The sequence below is a fragment of the Eubalaena glacialis genome, chromosome 3 (genome assembly GCF_028564815.1).
Source record: "Eubalaena glacialis isolate mEubGla1 chromosome 3, mEubGla1.1.hap2.+ XY, whole genome shotgun sequence".
NCBI lineage: Eukaryota > Metazoa > Chordata > Mammalia > Artiodactyla > Balaenidae > Eubalaena > Eubalaena glacialis.
In genome coordinates this window covers 98735746-98756269 of record NC_083718.1, presented here as the reverse complement: position 1 = coordinate 98756269, position 20524 = coordinate 98735746, and the positions used below count along the sequence as shown (strand labels likewise).

At 41.7% G+C, this 20524-nt stretch overlaps 1 protein-coding gene across 4 annotated transcripts in view; it reads right to left on the bottom strand.

Moving 5' to 3' along the window:
- SORT1 (sortilin 1) overlaps window positions 1-20524 on the bottom strand; it is a 78638-nt gene that overhangs the window by 15796 nt on the left and 42318 nt on the right. For 2 of the 4 annotated variants that reach the window (XM_061183756.1, XM_061183759.1), the window contains exons 4-11: window positions 16547-16649; window positions 15850-16014; window positions 12669-12742; window positions 9733-9782; window positions 8714-8844; window positions 4995-5139; window positions 3995-4150; window positions 2257-2363 (exon numbers count right to left, since the gene is read on the bottom strand). In XM_061183756.1, the coding sequence (XP_061039739.1) occupies window positions 2257-2363; window positions 3995-4150; window positions 4995-5139; window positions 8714-8844; window positions 9733-9782; window positions 12669-12742; window positions 15850-16014; window positions 16547-16649 (931 nt within the window). The remainder of the gene's footprint in view (window positions 1-2256; window positions 2364-3994; window positions 4151-4994; window positions 5140-8713; window positions 8845-9732; window positions 9783-12668; window positions 12743-15849; window positions 16015-16546; window positions 16650-20524) is intronic. The other 2 variants (XM_061183757.1, XM_061183760.1) reach the window with 1 other exon arrangement.

Here is a 20524-nt window from a genome sequence, read left to right as displayed (position 1 = left end):
TACAGTCCAGCCATGTTGCAGCATGTGCCAGAATACCCTGCCTTTATAAGACTTAATATTATTCCATTGTATTTATACACCACATTTTGCTTATTCATTCATCTGTCAATGGACACTTAGATTGCTTCCATCTTTCAGCTATTGTGAATAATGCTGCTTATAAACATGCATGTTCAAATATCTCTTGAGACACTGCTTTCAATTCTTTGGGATATATACCCAGAAGTGGAGTTGCTGGATCATATGGTAGTTCTACATTTAACTTTTTGAGGAACCCTCATATTGTTTTCCATAGCAGCTACACAATTTTCATTCCCACCAGCAGTGCACAGGGTTCCAATTTCTCCACATCCAGGTCAACACTTGTTATTTTTTATTTTTTGGATAGTAGCCATCCTAATGGATCTGAGGTGATCTCTCGCAAATCAAAAATTTTGATTTGCATTTCCCTAATAATTTCCCTAATAATTGGTGATATTGAGCATCTTTTCATGTGCTTACTGGCCATTTGTATATTTTCTTTAGAGAAATGTTTATTCAAGTCCTTTGCCCATTTTTAATGTGGGTTATTCGTTTTTTTGTTATTGAGTTATAGGCTCAGTGGGATATTCTTGATTCTGAAACGCATTAGTATATTTGGGAAAAAACTATGCAATTATTTTCGCATGTGTAATCTGTCTTAGTTTACTTTATTCCTGCACTACACCAAAGCCTCTGATCAATATTTAAAGTATGATTCCACACAAATAAACTTGATGAACGCCTGACATACTTCAGATGCTGTACAAGATGTGGCGGTGATTTGAATAAGACCCAGTCCTGTCTTTAAGAAATATTTCTCAGAAACTAGTTGAGGTATAAAAGCAGGATGAAAATTAGTGCTTTACAAGAGGTTCAAATTGGTTAAAATGTTAATATTATGCCATGTATATTTTACTGCAATAAAAAAAAGCTTCAAGCAAACTGCTAATGAAACGAACAGCAATGATTAGCTCTAACTGAAGATGGGCACTAAGGATGGTTAGGATTTCCACTAACCCTAATGAACTGGGGGTAGGGGAGACAGGTACAACTTCCCCAGGAATAATGTGGGCAAGAGGCAGCTACGTGCAGGGTGTTCCGGGAGCAGCAGAAGTTACAAGGGGTGTGCCAGTGATAAAATGGGCAATGACGATGAAAAGGCAGAAGATAGCCTGACAGGGAAGGAGGGGACCTTCATTCGCCAGATCACAGGCAAAGGGGAACCACAAAGAATGTTGGGGAGGGAGAGACACAGCAGCGTGAGGGTGTCAAGGTAAGTAAAGAGGCCACTGTTCCTGCCCAGGCTTAAGGTGAGAAGGGCAGGTGCAGGGCAAGGCCAGCACGGAGGGATGGAAAAAGGGGAGCAGGAGGGGGAGAGACACTCCACAGCACTCATGAATACAGAGAAGAGAGAGGGTGTGATGGGGGTGGTGTAGGTACATTTATCTCACACTGTCTGAGGCTCTTAAAACAAAACAGAAAGCCCAGCCGGGACAGCAGAGTGCATATCAGCCACAGGTACTCTGAGGAGAGCTTGGAATTACCAACACTGTCACTTTTGAAAAAAACTCCCAGGGTTCCACTAAGCTCCTCTCAAATTCTGTAAAAGTCAGACATAAAGCTTTTTTTTTTTGTTTGTTTGTTTTTTCTTGGCTGTCAAGACCTGTCAATCATGAAACCTGGGATCTCCTGGAGCAATGCGTTTGTATTTCTAGTTCTTGGTCTCTCCTCAGAGGGCTCATCTCCTGCTTCCACATGCCACGCCGGGTGACCACCCATACCCACCGGCCACATGGAGCCTTGGCAGAGGGGAAGAGAGGCCAAGTTCTCCTTCATTTGTTTCTGGCCAGTACGGCTTTGCACTGCTCACGAATGGCTGGTCTATGGCTTTCTGTAGAATTCCTGAAGTTTCATAGCTGCCATCATGACTCCTAACTAATCACCGGCCCATCTGTCCACTCTGTTTTCATTCAGCAGTTTAGTACAACACAAATTGTTAGCCTTCAACTTTGTTTTTCTTTAAAGACAAATAAGCCATAATATTTTGGTCTTTCTTCGCCGTTCCTATTTCCTACATCCTAGTTAATTTCAACCCCTCATTTCCAAATTTTCCACCTTTATCTGTAGACCCTCATCAAGTACAAAACTTCATTATTCAAAAGCCTGGCACTAATAAGAGCAGAACAGAAAGGCTGCTTTGCTCCAAATACATATGACAGTTGGAGTAAAACAAACCTCGTTCTTATTTTTTGCAGTAGCATCGCATTCACTGTTCTCAGGCTTCCTCAGGTGCTTCCACCTTCCTCCTTGGTCAAAAGTGATCATAGTCTGGATAGAATTATCTGAATAGGAAAAGGATGATATTAAGCCTGATACACTGGAAGCACCCTATTAAATTCAGTTTATCATTGCATAACTCTCTCCTAACAGAGACTATATAACACCGTTAGAACCCTGGAGTCCCACAAGCTTGTTACCTCCAGTGAAATGGCTCAGTGCTGGTGAGTATGATATTTGAAGGAGGCTTCCCACCTGAACAGGATCCAACTGATTCCAGAAATCATCTACACTGATACTCTTGTAAAAAGATACCTTTATCTCCTTACCAGCACTAACAGGCTGACGTCTATTCTTCTTCCTTGTTTGCTTGCCTTGGAAGTAAAATCTACAGTGGGAAGGCATTCTAATCATGACTCAGACAAGGCCATGATACGGGGCTTGTTTTAGTGAATCTCAAGATTTGAATGTATCTGCATAAGTTTCAGTTAATAATTCCTAATTTTTGTCTCTCTGCCCCTCCATATCCTATCCCTCTTTTACCTTTTCCTTTTTTTTCTTCACGTGTCTTCCCCATTCTCTATTCTTAATGATATAAACTGTTGCAGGTTTAAATTCAAAGATATTATGCTTTGAGTTTCTCAAGGAAAATCAAAAAAGAAAGCAAATAAGGTAAATTTCATTTATTCAATAGATGTTTTATTGCCTGACCACTATGTGAAAATTGCTGTAAGGCTTTGGGAATATATCAGTGAACAAATCAGGAAAAAAAACTTTGTGAAATATATATTCTAGTAGGGTGAGGCAGACAAACACTAGACATTGTACACAGGTAAATTAGATAGTATGTTAGAAAATAAGTGCTATGGAAAAGACTTGCACAGCTAGAGGGGGACTCAGAGTGTGTGTGTGTAGGGGCAGGCAGACTGACATTTAAAATAGGATAGTCAGGGCAGGTCTCGTCAGAAAGTAACACGACCAAAGGCTGGGAGGAGGAAAGCGTCAGCCTTGCAGATATCTGAGGAAAGAGAGAGAACAGTCAGTGCAAATCTCTCAGCCACGAGTGTGCGATTCTGGTGTGTTTAAGGACTGGCAGAGGGCTGGAGTGACTACAGGAGAGTGAGCAAAGCAGAGAGGAGCTGGAAGTGAGGTCAGGGAGGAACTAGGGTGTCAATATCACTTGGACTTTGCAAGGTCTTTACAAAGTGAAAACAAACATCCCCCACCTCCTTCCAAAAAGTGAATACATAAATAAACAAAACCTAAACAAATCTTTGTACTTTAGAGTAATGTGTTTACTTGTACAACTGGGCCACAGTAAAGGTAAGGTCTGAGAACCACTGAAGAGAACGCAAGAGGAATCTCCGCTGGCTATCACTCCGCCCTCCACAAGGTGAAAAGCAGTAAGTGGTCTAAACTCCTTCCTTGTAGGCCTGAACCTCCCAACACAGAAGACTTATTTTATAAACTAAACAACGTAGAACCCCCCACCCCAAATCTTTCTTTCTGCCTGCTGCTGTTTTGTTCTTTCTTAGTTCTATTTACCATAACTTATTTAAAATAGAGAGCCAGAATTTACATGGATAGCCTTGTGGACTAGGCAAGCAACATTACTGGGGAGGATAGGATCATCAGTTTCCCCAAAAGCCTCCACTCCCAACATGTTCAGCTGAAGGAGAGCTGTGCCGAGACCCACCTTCTGAGAGCACACTTGTCATGTAGACCCCACGGAGGGAGGTCACGTTGGTAAAGTCTGTCTCGCCACCTGTGGTTGTGTAGAGATGTCGGTCCAAGGACTTGGAATAGACAATGCCTCGATCATCCGAGGTAAATATAGTGCCAAATCCGGTATCTGGAATAGGCAAACAAACACAAACACTAAGTCTTGGGAGGGAACAGAGAGAAAACAATAGTCTAGTCATACACATGACACATGACTGACTGACTGCACACATCAGCCAACTGTCTCTCTTCATGATGTACACGCAGACCTGAGAGTCAATCAAGGTTTGATACTCAAGATCTTCGTGGCCATCTTTAATTCTAGTACCCAGCTTAGTGCCTGAAATATAGCAGATGCTGAATTTGTTGAATAAATTAATCAGATGTTACAGAAAAGCTCTTCTCAGTTATACTCTGGTGGCAGAGGCACTGTATTTAGCTTCATATCTTACACATCTTTAAATCTTTCTCAAACTATGGTGAAGGATCAATTTTAAAATTTCAATTATGTCACAAACTGATGCTTTTGTAAATATAACAAAAATTTATCACTAGAAAAATGAAATACAAAAGAAAGAAAAAATATAATCCTCAAAATTTTTTTTTATTATTAGAGTTAACAGATACAAAATTTCTTTGTCAAAGGGCTGTAAGAGTTTCTAAATGCTCGCTCTTGCTTTCCGTACATATTTGGTAATAAAGCATTTGCAAATCAGTACCAGTCCTCCGACCATTCTTTGAGCAGCACTGCTCTAGAACACCTGGACATACTATACAAACCGCCTTAGAGGGTCAAAGCAAGTGGCCTTTTTAACAGAGGCTACATATCATCTCTAAGACAGAGTATTCAGTAGGCCACTAATAAATTCCTAGGGGTAAAAGGAAAAATTGACATGTAAGAAGGAAAGCTACTGAAGTAGGGTTTGGAGCTTAAATCTCTGTGCTTCAAGGGTGAGCCGCTGCACAGCTCTTACCTCCAGGTTCGTCTACATGCATGAACACCATGTCATCATTAGCTGCTAGAATAGAATAGAATTGTTCCTGTCCCACAGAGGGGAGCTGGGCCATGCTCCATGTGTCCCCTTGATCTGTTGACACATGAATCCTTCTTGTTGTATCCTGGAACAAATGCCAATATTTATCTTTTAAATTTCTACCAAGATGCCATGTGCAGTGACACGAATAGGTACATTATTATTAATAATTATATGTATCATTATCCATTTCCTCACTGGGTACAACTGTTAAAAATGAAAGGTCCTAGTATTAATTACCAAAGCTATTTCTAACCTCTTACAAAGATCCAGGCACTGGAACAATCCATCCTATTGTAAGTAAGGTTATCCTGGTTTCCTCTTTGGCTTCTTCATTCTGGTGTGGCCCCCTAAGATATTAACCTCCCAACTTCTGACATGCCAATTTCCTTCAACAGAGATTAGGGTTTGTCGGGACCATCATTAGTTTGGCTCTATAGCCATTCGCATATGCTTGCTCAGATAATTCTTTTTATTTTTTAATTGATTAATTAATTAATTTATTTATTTTTGGCTGCATTGGGTCCTCGTTGCTGCGCATGGGCTTTCTTTAGTTGCGGCGAGCGGGGGCTACTCTTCGTTGTGGTGCACAGGCTTCTCATTGCAGTGGCTTCTCTTGTTGTGGAGCACGGGCTCTAGGCGCGTGGACTTCAGTAGTTGTGGCACGCAGGCTCAGTAGTTGTGGCTCGCAGGCTCTAGAGCGCAGGCTCAGTAGTTGTGGCGCACGGGCTTAGTTGCTCCGCGGCATGTGGGATCTTCCTGGACCAGGGCTCGAACCCGTGTCCCCTGCATTGGCAGGCGGATTCTTAACCACTGCACCACCAGGGAAGCCCTCAGATAATTCTTAAAATGATGACTGCTGCATAGAAGTTTGGTCCCTTTGAGACAGTCCTGGCATAATCCAAAGAATTAGATAATTAAGGGTCTAGAAAATGGAGATGAAACGCAGGCTTGGGAGATCATGAGGGAAGTCAAAATGTGACATGTCTCTTTTTTTTTTTTTTAACATCTTTATTGGAGTATAATTGCTTTATAACGGTGTGTTCGTTTCTGCTGTATAACAAAGTGAATCAGCTATACATGAAATGTCTCCTCTTTAAGGAAGGCTCTCAGAACAGCCAAGATGGAGGGAACATGCCAGGCTGGGAAGAGGCCAAGGAGAGTCAGAAATTAATATAATGAAGCTGATCAGGGAGTATTTAGCTGTTAAAAGGAGTCTGTTGAGGAGGCAATTAACACGTACTGTCTGATAAATAGTTTAAAATAGCTTCTAGACACAGTTTAGCCAGGGCACAAGAATTAGTCCCAGAGCCTCCTTATGTTAAATACTCTTCAGTGACAAGTACATTTAACTTATTTTTCTAACTTACATCTTAGATGTTTACTGTGAATCTTACTGTCACTGTTATAGGTAGAAACTAGAGTTCAAAAGCACACAGCAGAATTTTAATTTTGTAGCAGTATAGTGTATAGGCGACTACCTCTGGAATTAGACAGTCTGGTTTCCACCAGGGTTCCACCTCTGGGTGACCCTAGACAAGTTACTCAATTTCCTCAAATAAAAACCGAGATAACAGTATGAACTTATAGGGTTGTTGGGAGGATTGTTATAAAACTGCTCCAGGGCGTGATCTGTAGTTACTATGTCTACTTCCCCATCTCCAATTCTCTCTGAACCCACTCCAATCAGCCTTTTAACTTCAGTACTCCAAGGAAACTGCTTTCATCGAGGTCACCAACAACCTATACTTTTCCAACTCCAGTGGATAATTCTCAGAACTCATCTAACTACACATTTCAGCTGAGTTTAACACAGCTGACCACTTCTTCCTCCTTGAAACATTTCTTTCACTTGGCTTTCATGACATCACCTGTCCTATTTCCCCCAGCTCACTGGTCCCTCCCTCTAAGTCCTCTTTGCTGACTTGAACAGTCTCTTTCCAACCTTTCCCTGCTGGGGTGATTCAGGGCACCAGGTGCTCAGCCCTTCCACCTCTTCTCAACTGACTCATTCCTCCACAAGATACCATCTAGTCACATGGCCAGATGAGATTATACCATATGATTATACCATATAATTTTGGGAGATTCATATACCCAAGTGTTTACTTGACATTTCCACCTAGATATCTAATAGGCATCTCGCATCCAAAGCTGAATTCTTGATTTTCTTCCCACAAACTTGCTTCTCCTGCGGTCTTTGCCGTCTCAGTAAATGGCACCACCATTCACCCAGTTGCTCAAGCCAAAGACTCTAAAGTTATCCTTGGTTCATCTTATTCTCTCACAGTCCGCATCTAATCCATCAGCAAACACTATTGGTGATACATTTAAAAATATATCCACAATCTTACCATGTCTCCCCTCATCCACTGTTAACAGCCTGGTCCAACGCACCATCTCTCTCACTACCGCTCCTGCTGCTTCCACTCCTGCCCCATGAGGCTACTCTATGCACACCTATTCTGTTAGAAGAGAAGGCCAGCTACGCCATTCCCCTGCATGAAACCTTTTCACAGCTTCCCAACACGTGAAGAATGGAAGCCAAGGCTTAATCACAACCTATAAAGGCCCTGTGCGATCTGGCCACTGGCTGCCCATCTTTGGACCACCCTTCCCTATGCTCCAGCCATGCTGCTCTTCTCACTTTTCTTCAGTATTCCAAGCATGCTCCAGCCTGAGGGTCTTTGCACTCACTGCTTCCTCAGCCTAGATGTCCACGCGGCTGTGCTCTCACTTCAGTCAGCTCTCAGAGAGCCCATCCAAACCACCCTATCTAAAACAGTGCTGCTCTGGGACTTCCCTGGTGGTCCAGTGGTTAAGAATCCGCCTTCCAATGCAGGGGATGCGGGTTCAATCCCTGGTCGGGGAGCGAAGGTTCCACAGGCCGCGGGTCAACTAAGCCTGTGCGCCGCAACTACTGAGCCCGTGTGCTGCAAACTACAGAGCCCACATGCACTAGACCCCGCGCGCCACAACTACAGAGAAGTCTGTGCACCACAGTGTAGATCCCACGCAGCTAAATAAATAAATAAATAAATAAATAAATAAATAAAATAGCGCTGCTCCAATTCCCGCCTCTTTCTATGTATTCACTCTGCTTTAGGTTTCTTCACAGCTTTAATCATTACCTGATATTATATCATATTTATCAGTTTATTATCTATCTCCCTACTTGAATAGAAACTCTGAGAGCAGGACATGTATCTGTTTTGTTCACTGCTACATTCCCAGAACCTATATACCTAGTATACAGCAGGTACTCAATTAATGTTACATATTTCCATTATCTTTACTGAATAATAAGCAAGTAGATTGCTTTTTTCAGAATCCATGTCTGAGTGAAGCCCAAACACTGGATCTACATATCCCAAAACAGATACCAGAATTCAGTTGGTGACATAGGTCAAAGTACAGAGGAGCCCAGAAGAGTCAATTAGCCTCTATAAAAAGAATCACCCCCAAATCTTACAGTGATATTAAATATGCAAAGGGCAAGTAACTCCATCAGTACATGCAGTAAAAGCTACCTATTTGAGGCATAATTTATTAAATATTTCAAGAGACAAGAAACTCCATCAGTACATGTAGTAAAAGCTATCTATTTGAGGCATATTTACAGAAATATCAGAACCCATAGAGAAGAGGCAAACACCCACCTTATCAGCCATCACAGAGGCAAAAAGGAAACGTCCCCCAAGACCAAATGAGTAGATTTTCACACCAATGGTTTTGAAGCTTTTTCCCAAGTCTGAAGTTCTCCGTAATTCCAGTGCCCCAAGGTCAGCTTCTTAAACAAGACAAAATATTAATTAAAATTTCACTTACTGGTGAGCCTCTAGTTCAAAACAATTGTTTTAGAATTGTTCTTAGTTTTATAGCAAAAGAATTTTTAATCCTATGCATGTTAATCAGGTAACAATATAAAAGGATATAGAATTAAACATAGGAAATTCACAGTTGGGTTTTATCTTTATACATGTGAGGTTTTATATTGGACAGAAAGAGTTTACTTAATTCCAATACAGTGTTGCATAAAAACACCACAGCATCCTGCTTTACTTTCTTCATGACACAGTTTGCAATTATCTTATTGTATTTTAAGTTGTCTTGTTTGAGTTTCGGTTTTCCTGTTGATCATCCAACATCCCTACTTGAATCGAGGCTCCATAAGAGCAGGCCCTGGGTGTCTCGTTCTCGCCGTCCTGAGAATGGTGTTTAGCATACTACTGCAGGTGCTCAAATGAACGGATAAATGAAATGAGTCTGCTGAATGAATAAATGAAAGATTATGCTTTCAGCTTTGAAACTGTGCCGCTGATTGGAAAGCCAGCGGCTTCCACCAACACAAACACAATCCATGTTCTTTGGCAGAAATCACTATGCATTTCAATTTGTTATTGTTTGTAGCCTCATATTTACTTTATGTAAATACATTGCTAAAATTAAGTATACTGTCTCTGTGTATAGGCTGCATTTTTTATTTGATCGAGGCAGAGTATAGTACTTGGTTGTTTGTACTTTCAAGATTTTAAAAATCACTAACAGCTAGCTATCTTTAGCTATTAAAATAACAAGAGAATGGAAACATCTTTGATGCTTCTACCTCTTACAACCCAGAATATTCTACTATGAATGGACACCAGGACACTCTTTTCTGGGACTAAAATATACTTACTGCAGGAGCCATTCACATAGGTGGTAAAGAAGATGGTGTTTTCTGATCCCCTACAATGAGGCAAAGACAGAGAAAAGACACGGTTCAAGACTGCTAACAGACTGCATCAACCTTAGTCACTTAGCTCCAAGCAGGTCTAATAAGGGTCACCTATGGGTACTAGCCAAAACAGCCTTCTTGGATGCTGTACGCTGATTCTTTCACAGCCTCACATCAAGGTTCCCACAGTCTGGCCCCAGGCATTTTCCACACGCCACTACTTCTTTATGTGAACTCTTCCAGCCGGTCAAACTGGTCTCCTTACACTCTCCAAACCTGCCTCTTGCATTTGCTTATATTATTTCCTTCTTAAAACACTTCTCTCTCGTGTGACCAAATCTTACCCTCACAATCTTCAGGCTCCAGGTGAAAATCTAACTCTTCCATGAAGCATTCCCTGTCACTCTAACTGGAAGCCTTCTTTGGTGCAAACTTCTAGAGCAGTGGTTCTCAACCAGGGGCGATTTTGCTCCCAAGGGACATTCTTGGTTGTCACAACTGGGGGAGGGGGATTGTTACAACTGTTTAGTGGCGAGAGGCCAGGGATGCTGCTAAACATCCTGCAATGCTCAGGCTTTTCCCCCGCAACAAAGAACTGTCCAGTCCAAACATCATTTAGTGCTGAGGTTGAGAAACCCTGTGCGATAGCCCCGTGCTACTCTGTGTCAGCCACTTGGCACTCCTTTGTCTCCTGTTTGGCTATTTTAATTGCATAGTGTTTGCCTTATCTCTCCTACTACACTACTGAGTTCTTCAAGGCAGGTACTAAGTTTTATGCTTTGTTGTTTCCCCTTAGAACCTAGTTCAGTGCTTTGCATGAACTAACTAATTTAGTTCTTTCACCTCAAATAGACAACTAGGTCAGAGGTTGAATTATTTAAATTCTAACTTGGAAAGGGAGTTTCCAGGGAACTAGATTCAGACCTTGATAGTACTTGTAGATTAGCACCAGCAAAAGGCGCTGCGTCTCAGACACAGGACAAACTAGTGGTTACCAACGGGGAGAGAGAGGAGGGGAGGGGCAAGATAGGGGTGGGAGATTAAGAGGCACAAACTACTATGTATGAAATAAATAAGCTACAAGGATATGTTGTACAGCACAGAGAATACAGCCAATGTTTTTTAACTATAAATGGAATATAATCTATAAAAATTTTGAATCACTATGTTATACACCTGAAACTAATATTGTAAATCAACTGTACCTCAATTAGAAAAGGGTGCTGGGTCTGAGCATGTTCTTTCAGAACTTTAGATTGTAAATTCCTAGAAACCAAAGATCTAAAAGGTGAGTAAATAGTTACCAGCAGCCCAGATCTTATATTTAGACACCATGCAGAGAAACAAGTTACGAAAGTAAAAAATCTTGTATAGGATACAAAATAAAATACCATTTAAAAATAACTTTTTAGTTTTAAAGATGAGTTTTCTATTTATTTCTTTTAGCTTTACTGAGGTATAACTGACAAATAAAATTGTAAGATATTGAAAGCATACACTGTGCTGATCTGATATACAGATGTAAAGGTGAGTTTTAATGATCAAAATTATTATAGTCTTATTTGAACACACCTTACATATTTTAGGTCTATCAGGAGCAAAATAATTTAACTTAGTTACTTTAAAAATTCCTTCCTGATAAGACCATATAAGATATAAACACAATTAATTAAAATACATAAAATGAAAGCAGATGTGGCACGTGTACCATAGTGGTGCTGTAAAAACCTCATTTAACCAGCATTTTCTAAAAAAGGACGCTTTACTTAAGCACCATTTTTAATAGTTTAGTTAATTTTGGTAGACATACTTGGCAATGTCTATATCACACATTTCCCTATCTCCCTAAGTAGAGGACATTAAATAGTGAACTCTTCCTTGGGATTACGGACCATCGTCATCAACATCAACCGTATGAAACGGTAACACAGTGTTCCTATTGGAAGTTACTGAGGCCTGTGTGCTCTCTTGACACAGCACTAAATCTTTTCATCCCGTTGCGTTCTCTGTCTCTGCCTACTCTGAGAGTTCTCCTGCCTCCATGTGGCTCCCAGGCAGTGGACTCTCAGGCTGGCCTGTGCTTGCTGTTCACACTCACGTGCCCCACCTCTGGCAGCAACCTGCTATCAACTGGGAAACCAGATCAACAAACTTGCTGAAATTAGTCAAAGAGAAAGAAGAAAGAGGCTCTCAACAAGGGTCTGAGCCTAATCAGAGTTTTGGAGGTATGAAGGCTCATATTTCTTGCTCAACCGTCCCCCAAATTCCCCAAACAAATCTCCTTTCACAGAAGGAACAAACTAAAGCCCAGAGAGGTTAAGCCTCGACTAGCAGCCGATCCAGGTGAGAACAAAGGTGACATGACCCCCAAGTAGGAGCCTCCTCCGCTCCATCGTCTGTAAGCCGGGGTTGGGGAGGGGCACCGAGAGAAGTGAATGGATTTTGGTGCACGGACAGTGTGACTCTGGCAGTCGGGAAGCTCTTTGAGCTTTCTTCCTGACGCCTCACTACATTCCACATAACTGAAATGGATCTCTAGAGGAGATCTCTGTGTGCAGAGAAGTATGTAAGTCCCCAAATCAAAGCTGTACTTTATGCTCTTGCAACTGATGTCACCATTTACATAAAATCAACCGTTTGCAGGCAGCAGCTACTCAGTAATGTGCCTTGTTTTATACTTTACATTCTAACACTTAGTGAGACTAAGTTTTCTTTCCCAGAAGAATCAGAAGCTCCTCCAGGTCAAGGTCTGTGGCATACCCCTCTCTCGTATCCCTTATGGCACCCTGAAGAGTACTCGGCACATAGTAAGTGCTCAATATTTATTCCTGTGACTTCTGGCAGCACCATCAGGAAAGGTTTAGGGCCCTGCACAGATGGAATGTTCTGTTACTCACCATTTGGCCAAACATACTGCTTTGTGGATTTCTTCCCATTTTCCCCCAAAATTCTTGGACACCCACAGGCCATTCTGAAAGATTATAAATGACTTATCAAAATTCCAGCTTTATCCTGTGTGCAGCTGCTTGTATGACCTTTAATAACTCACATCCAATCATTCAGGACAGTAAAAACACACACTGAAATTCCATCTAAGCTTCCTGAGCTCCATAGACACACACACGGTTTATGGGGGCCCCTTTGGGGTCTTGCAAGTTCAGAATAACAAATGTTTATGAAGTGCCTACTGTGTGCCAGGCACCATACCAGATGTTGCATTGGGGATACAAAGATGAATACGACACACGCCCTGTTCTCAAGGAGCTCACAGTTTAACAAGGGGTGCACATAGGAAAGTTCAATACATGTGGTAAGTGTTATGGAAATATGGTCTCTGGGGTAAGAGCAGGGAAAGGAGGGACACTGCATCAGAGACGGTTTGTGAAGAAGATAGCTGAGTCTTAAATGATGAGCAGTGTAACCAAAAGAAGGCAGATGGGAGATGAGATATCACTGCACAAAGATAGACTAGTACAAGCAGAGGCAGAGAGGTGATGAAACATCTCAGTGTCTGCAGGGAGCTAAAGCCTTCAGACACAGGTGGAGCACACATCCCAAGGTGAAGACAGGAGGAGCCAGTGCTGGGTTGGGTGTGCACTCCTTCTGTGCCATGCTGAGGAATCTGGTCTTCCTTTTATATGAGGTACTTGAAGTAGGTGAATGACACAACTAGTTTTACTTTTTTCAGAGGAATACTTGGACGACAATGGGAAAGATGGATTTCAGAGGGTTCAAACTAGAAGCAGGAAAAGCAGTGACTAACTGCCACATTAGTTCATTAAGAGTTAGTGAGGCCTAACCACGGCTGGCAGGAGTAGGCGCAGGAAGAATTTAGATGCTAGAGTCCGGAGAACTGGACGGCTTTTCAGTTAGGCCGGACGTAGGGCAGGACGGAGTGTGTGTGTGTGTGAGTGTGTGTGTGTGTGTGTGTGTGTGTGTGTGTGTGTGTGTGCTGAACACTCTGGGGTTCTGGGTGAGGGGAAAGTGTGTGTGTGTGTGTGTGTGTGTGTGTGTGTGTGTGTGTGTAAGCTGAACACTCTGGGATTCTGGGTGAGGGGAAAGCAGCACTGTGGAATCTTTAGCCAGCATAAGGGTGAAGGGAAGAACAACATGTCTGAGACGCAGCAAGGAAGACGTCAGCTTTAGATTGAGTTTGAGGGACCTGTGGGACATCTAGCTAGAGATACCAAAGGGACAGCAAGATAGGCATCTGCAGCCCTAGGAAGCAGCCAGGACCAGAGACAGGGATTTGAGACTCTCACGCATTACAGTGGTAGTAAAATGGTAACAGTGGAAGAGACTGTTCAGAGTAAAATGAGCAGGAATTTAAGGGGAGGTTGAAAGGAGTTTAAAAAAGAGACCAAGAAGCAACCATTAGAAGGTAGGAAAAAACCAAAGGGAATGATGTCACAGAAGCCAAGCAAGTGGAAGGATTGGTCAATACTTTCAAGTGCAGCAGAGACTGACAATTTCAGTTACATTGGCAACACGAGCCTAGTGGGCCCAGATTCAGTGGAGGTGGGACAGAGGTGTCCCGGGACAGCTGAAATTAAATGGTGCTGATCTAGGCAGAATTACCTTCAGGGCTCCTCCACCCTCACCCACCATTGTTCTTTCTTTAACTTTTCCTCCTCTAGTAATGTTCACCTCCCAGCATTTCTAATCTACCTAATTCTACTCAGAAACAGGAAAGGGTCTGGTATCACCTATTTGCACTTTAGTACAAATTGGCCCATCTTCTCCACCCTGATTATTTGTACTTCAAACTTACCCTTAATGGGAAGCAATTTCAGGTATAAAGGCAGATTGTGCCTGCCTCTTCCTGAGGACAGCCTGGTTTTAATAAGCTTAAGATACCTGATAATTGTGATGGGGTGGCCAAAGGCAGATCAATGGTTCTGTCCATTCCTATGGGGGTCTCTTTGTTCCCCTGAAGGGCCTTCAGCTCAAGCTGCTGAAAGCCAATTCCCAGGAATTGTTGCTTTAAGATCTAAAGCCTACCCAGAAGGCGAGTTTCCTTCCTCTGGCCTCCTTTGGCTAAGCTTAACTCTGACCTTCCTTGAGTCCTCCAGCCTCACCTCAGCTCAAAGATCTGCCCACAGAAGGCCCAGAACCCAGACCTCTCTTCCAAGTGCCCTTCTCCTCCTCTCCATGCCATCCGTTTGTTCAGCCCAACTTGTCTATATTTGATAATCCTATTTCTGTCCCCACAATGGTCATTACGCCAACAGCTCTCAAATTTTAGTGTGCAGGCTCAGCTGGGGAGCTTGTTAAAAACACTAGCAACCTCGCAACCAGAAGTCACCAACATACTATATCTGGATCGGGGCCGAGGAACTTGTATCTTAAACCAGCCTCCCAAGGGTTTCTATCTGATGTTGCTGGTCATTAGACCACACTCTAAGCAATACGATGAGAGACAGCCACATAAATATAGAGTGTAATTATGACTATCATAGTCTAGCAACTCAGCCACTCTGGGCCCTTAACATTCATAATAAAGGAGACTGATCCTCCAGGAAAGGAAAAGCTGGGCTGCTCCTCAGGGAACTTTCAGAAGAGAGGTAGGAGGGACACTGGTTTCTGGGAAGAGTATAGGAATGTGGTAGGGGGTGCAGGGATTTAAGACTCTGGATATTTAATACATGGGTGTCAAAGACAGAAATCAATAGGCTTTTATACCAAGGACCTAAACAAAAAAATTATAAAGATGTGGTTTGGCCATAGGAGAGGAACAATAACAACATTAGGAGTTTGACAATTTATGCTTGTCCCCTGTAGAACAAGAAGGATTACATTAAACTGTTTTCTAGTTCTTACTCCAACAGCACATATCTGTTCACTTCTTTAAAAATTGTAATGACAACTAGACATCATACTTACCTGGAATAGATAGCACAAGAAAATTGTGCCCTTTACCATATAGGAAAAAATGCAAAAAATACATACTTCATACCATAAGAAGTCACTAGAAAACAGTCCAACATAAAAAGCATTACCTACAGGGTCGTTTTAAGACAGTATATTTTGAGACTATAAAAATGCAAAAGGCAAGACAAGCTCTTCAACTAAACTTACTTCAGTGCTGAGAGCTAAAAGATAATCAGAATTCTGAGGACTATACATCATCTGAGTCAGAGGATGAAAAGGGAGATTGGTCTGAACAAAGTTCTTTGCAAAATCTGATGATCTGAAGATTCTTCCTCCATGACTTCCTCCCGACACCTCTGCTGTTAAAATCACCTGATTAGGGAGAAGGAAGTTCAGCATCAGGGTATAATACTATGAAAGTACAGGAAGTTCTTGCACCATTTTCACCAGACATTTGTTAAGAAAATTTTAGTTCCAAAAGTAAGAAGAGTTATAAAAACAGATTAATTGGTACACTCTGCTCCTCAAGTATTAGTCTTATCAAAAAATACTGTCCTGAATTGAGCCAGTACATTATATCTATGAAGTTGAGCCTGGTCAGTTTGAGATTAGCCAGTTTCCCCTAAGACTAAAATGTTGTCTTAAGATGTATACCTTATAATGCTAAATAACCACCACATAATTATGAAGAGTTTTGGTGCCTCTTGGACAGGGTCCAAAAAAAGAACCTGTGTGCTAAATTCCATTCTTTTGTGATCAGAATTAAATCATGTTTAATTTTTAAAACACAGTAATAGTAAACTAAATATATTGCTGTGTATCACTGGATCATTCAAATATCAACATCTGACAGCCCTGCATATGGTATCATGCACAGCTTTGTATATGTATGAATGAGTCTCACCTTCCCAGAGTTCTCAGGACCAATAGCCATGCCAAATTCAGTCCGAATGAAGGTGTTATTGATGAGATTTGTAATATCTTTAAAGTTCTTTCCATAGTCCTCACTGTGAGGAAGAAAAAAAAAGACAAATTTAGAATGCAGAGGTCATGGACACTGTTGGGTTCCCACCCAGCTTCCATCACTCTCGCCAACTTTACTGAAGCACTCACCCTCCTCAAGAAGTCACAGCTTCAGGGAAGTTGATTCTACCCCTACCTCCAGTGGTGGACCTGATTAGTGGAAAGAAGTTCCAACCCCTCATGGGTGATGTGGTCAGGAATGAGGGGGTGATCCAGGCTGAGCCAGTAAGGCAAAAGGGGGGAATTGGAGTCTATTAGGAAACACATTTAAGACAACCACCTAATGAAATGATCTGTCTTCCTTTAGATCAGTGGTTCTTAACCAGGGTATTTTTGCCCCATCCCCCAACCCCACCAAGTAAACATTTGGTGATGTCTGGAGACATTTTTCATTATCATAACTCAGGGTTGAGGTGCTACTGGCATCTAGTAGGTAGAGGCCAGGGGTGTTGCTAAACATCCTACAATGCACAGGACAGTCTCATAAACAAAGAATTATCTGGTCCCAAATGTCAACAGCACAAGGTTGAGAAACCCCCATGTTGTAGTATGTGAATGCAAAACAAAAAAGTGCTATAAGCATTCTGATACAATGAGAACACAACTTGAAGATGAAGCCAACATAAGTGGATAGTACTGCTGAGGTAATTCTGGAATTCCAGAGAAGCAGAACCTATGACCCTGGATTGAATCGACCCTGAAACCCATCCTTCCTCTGTATTTAGTTATGACCCATGAATTCCCTTATTATTTAAGCTAGTTTGAGTTGGGATCTCTGGTAAATGTAGCCAAAGGCTTTCTAACTAATCTACCAATGCACAGTACTCACAATGAAGCTGTAAGTTAAGTCCCCCACCAAAGTTACCATCCTTAAGCACAAGTCTCTTAATGCATGCAGCACTCAGCTAGGGAAGACAAAGAAACTTAATCTCAACTCTTGGGTTGGTAAAGCTTTTCCCAGAAGTTCATTCCAACAATATCTTTGAGAGGTATTAAATTCCATATTTGATTTCAAAAAACAAAAGAAAAAAGTCAGTATCTGTTTAATTCTGACAGGTTTAATACTATACACAGTTCTGTTACAATATATAATGCTAAATCTTAATATTCATTAAGTTTCAATGTCCACGAGTGATGACCACTATGTACTGCAAGTTAGTTGCCCAGTGATAAATGCAGTGTACAGTGGTCTTCACTGATAGTATATATGACTTAAAAGATGGTACAATTTTGGTAGCAGCCTCAACAAAGAAAGAATCACAGAACCACAGAACATGAGAGATACAAGGGACTGAAGAGAACACCTTGTCCAACTCCCTCATTTCACACATGAGGAGGTTCAAGGAGAAGCAATTCATCAAAAGTTGACCAGTTAATTAAGGGCAAAATTGAAACTACAGTCCAGTTCTCTTAACTCTCAGCCCCAAACTTGAGACAACTTTTAATTATGTGTTAGGAATTCTTCCTTTGCAACCTGTGGTCTTTCTCTTCCTTGCCAGGGCTTGTGGCCTGGCAGGAAAGATCAGCTTATAGGAAGGTGGAGAGACACAGGAGGGAAGAATCTCTCAGTGTCTGTACAGGTCCCCGACAGTACGCTAAAGCAAACTACATGTGACTTTAAGTTGTCTTCCCATCTCTTAGAACATACACAGAGAAGAGTCCTAGTTAAATAAAACAGGGATTAGGTACCACCCAACTGATTCCCGTATTACCCTTTCTTGGCTTTGGAGTACAAGAGTTCTTATCTTCCCAACAGCAGGCCAAGAGATACGCATAGGGACTTCCCTGGTGGTGCAGTGGTTAAGAATCCACCTGCCAGTGCAGGGGACACAGGTTCGAGCCCTGGTCCAGGAAGATCCCACATGTCGCGGAGCAACTAAGCCCGTGCGCCACAACTACTGAGCCTGTGCTCTAGAGCCCGCGAGCCACAGCTACTGAGCCTGCGCTCTAGACCCGCAAGCCACAACTACTGAAGCCCGCGCGTCTAGAGCCTGTGCTCCGCAACAAGAGAAGTCACCACAATGAGAAGCCCGCGCACCGCAACGAAGAGTAGCCCCTGCTCGCCGCAACTAGAGAAAGCCCGCGCGCAGCAACGAAGACCCAACGCAGCCAAAAATAAATAAATAAACACATTTATTAAAAAAAAAAGAGATATGCATAAACATGTCCTAGCTCTACAGTGCCTGTATCATCAATGGCTCAGACAACGTCTTAAGTGGTTTGCAGTGGCTCGATTATCACCCGCTTACACGTCGCCGCTCCTTCACGACATCCCGGGGACCCTCCACAACCCTGCTGACAAGTCTGCTTGCTTTTCAAGAACTTGGCACAACAAACACATCCCTGCCCTTCAGAAAAAGGAAGCGACATGAGCGAAACAAAAATCATCTGCTGCAACACTCTGACACTTTAGCCAGTTAAACAAACGGAGCACAGTGGACTAGTTTCAACCTGCTGGGATTTAAAGTAGGGTTTTGTGGAGGCCGCGTTGGGCTCGGGGATATATTTTAATACAGCACTTTATTTTAAAGTAGCTTTATTTTTTATCAGCATTATATCAGCATACATGATATATCAGGAAGAGGAAATCAATGAAACACCCTGAAAAATAAATCACTTTTCAAATTCCATATGATAATAATAGAGTTATGAACAGTAGTCAAACATTAAAAAAGCCCTATAAAACCATCTGCTTTAGAAATAAGTCTTTTTAATAACAGTTCTATACCTCAATCCTAATATCTGCTCTTTCTGGTTACTAAAAACAAATGATCACTTTTGCTTAAATCTGTGGTATAAACACGCATAATATGTACATTTATAACAAAAAATAGTGCTGGAATACAAATATTTTTGCAATAGAGCCTAATACCCCCAAAGAACATGAAAAATCTAGACATTTAAATAAATGGGGAAAAAAAGTAATCACCACATGGAGTCCTGGTAAGATATAGCATCAAAATTCCTAGTAAGTAGAGAATGGACTTGAGGACACAGGGAGGGGGAGGTGTAAGCTGGGACGAAGGGAGAGAGTGGCACGGACATATATACACTACCAAATGTAAAATAGCTAGCTAGTGGGAAGCAGCCACATAGCACAAGGAGATCAGCTCGGTGCTTTGTGACCACCTAGAGGGGTGGGATAGGGAGGGTGGGAGGGAGACACAAGAGGGAGGGGATATGGGGATATATGTATACACATAGCTGATTCACTTTGTTATACAGCAGAAACACACCATTGTAAAGCAATTATACTCCAAAAAAGATGTTAAAGAAAAAAAAATGTGTTGAATGGATAAACCAATGAATAAATGAACGGATGCAAAAAAAAAAAATTCCTAGTAAGATGAAAGACTCAGGAGGGCATTTTTCCAGAAGATTCACATGCTGACTGACACTCAACCCAAATGTCAATAGCCAAGGATTACACCCTTGCTTTTGAGCACTTTTCATTTACAGTATAGAGGAACTTGTGACACCGGGCATCTGACCTGCAGACATTTAATGAGAAGTAACAGTAAAAGAATCCTATAGTATCTCAGAGAATCTTACATTTTACCTTTCTCAACAATCAAAAAAGCACAAATATCCTTGTTTGGTTCGCTTTCAGGACTAACCATTTCTCTACTCCTTTAGTTCATTTTTGCCATGATTAAGTCACTATAAATTATTACATAAAAGCAACAAGGATGACAACTAAAAAAATGATAGTTTTATAGTTTTCACTAATGGGGAAAGCTTATACAGTTAATCTTCATGATTCACGAATTCCATATCTGCAAATTTGCCTACTCACTAAGATTTGTAACCCCATACTCTTGGCACTTTCCTAGTCATTTGCAGACATGCACAGGGCAGA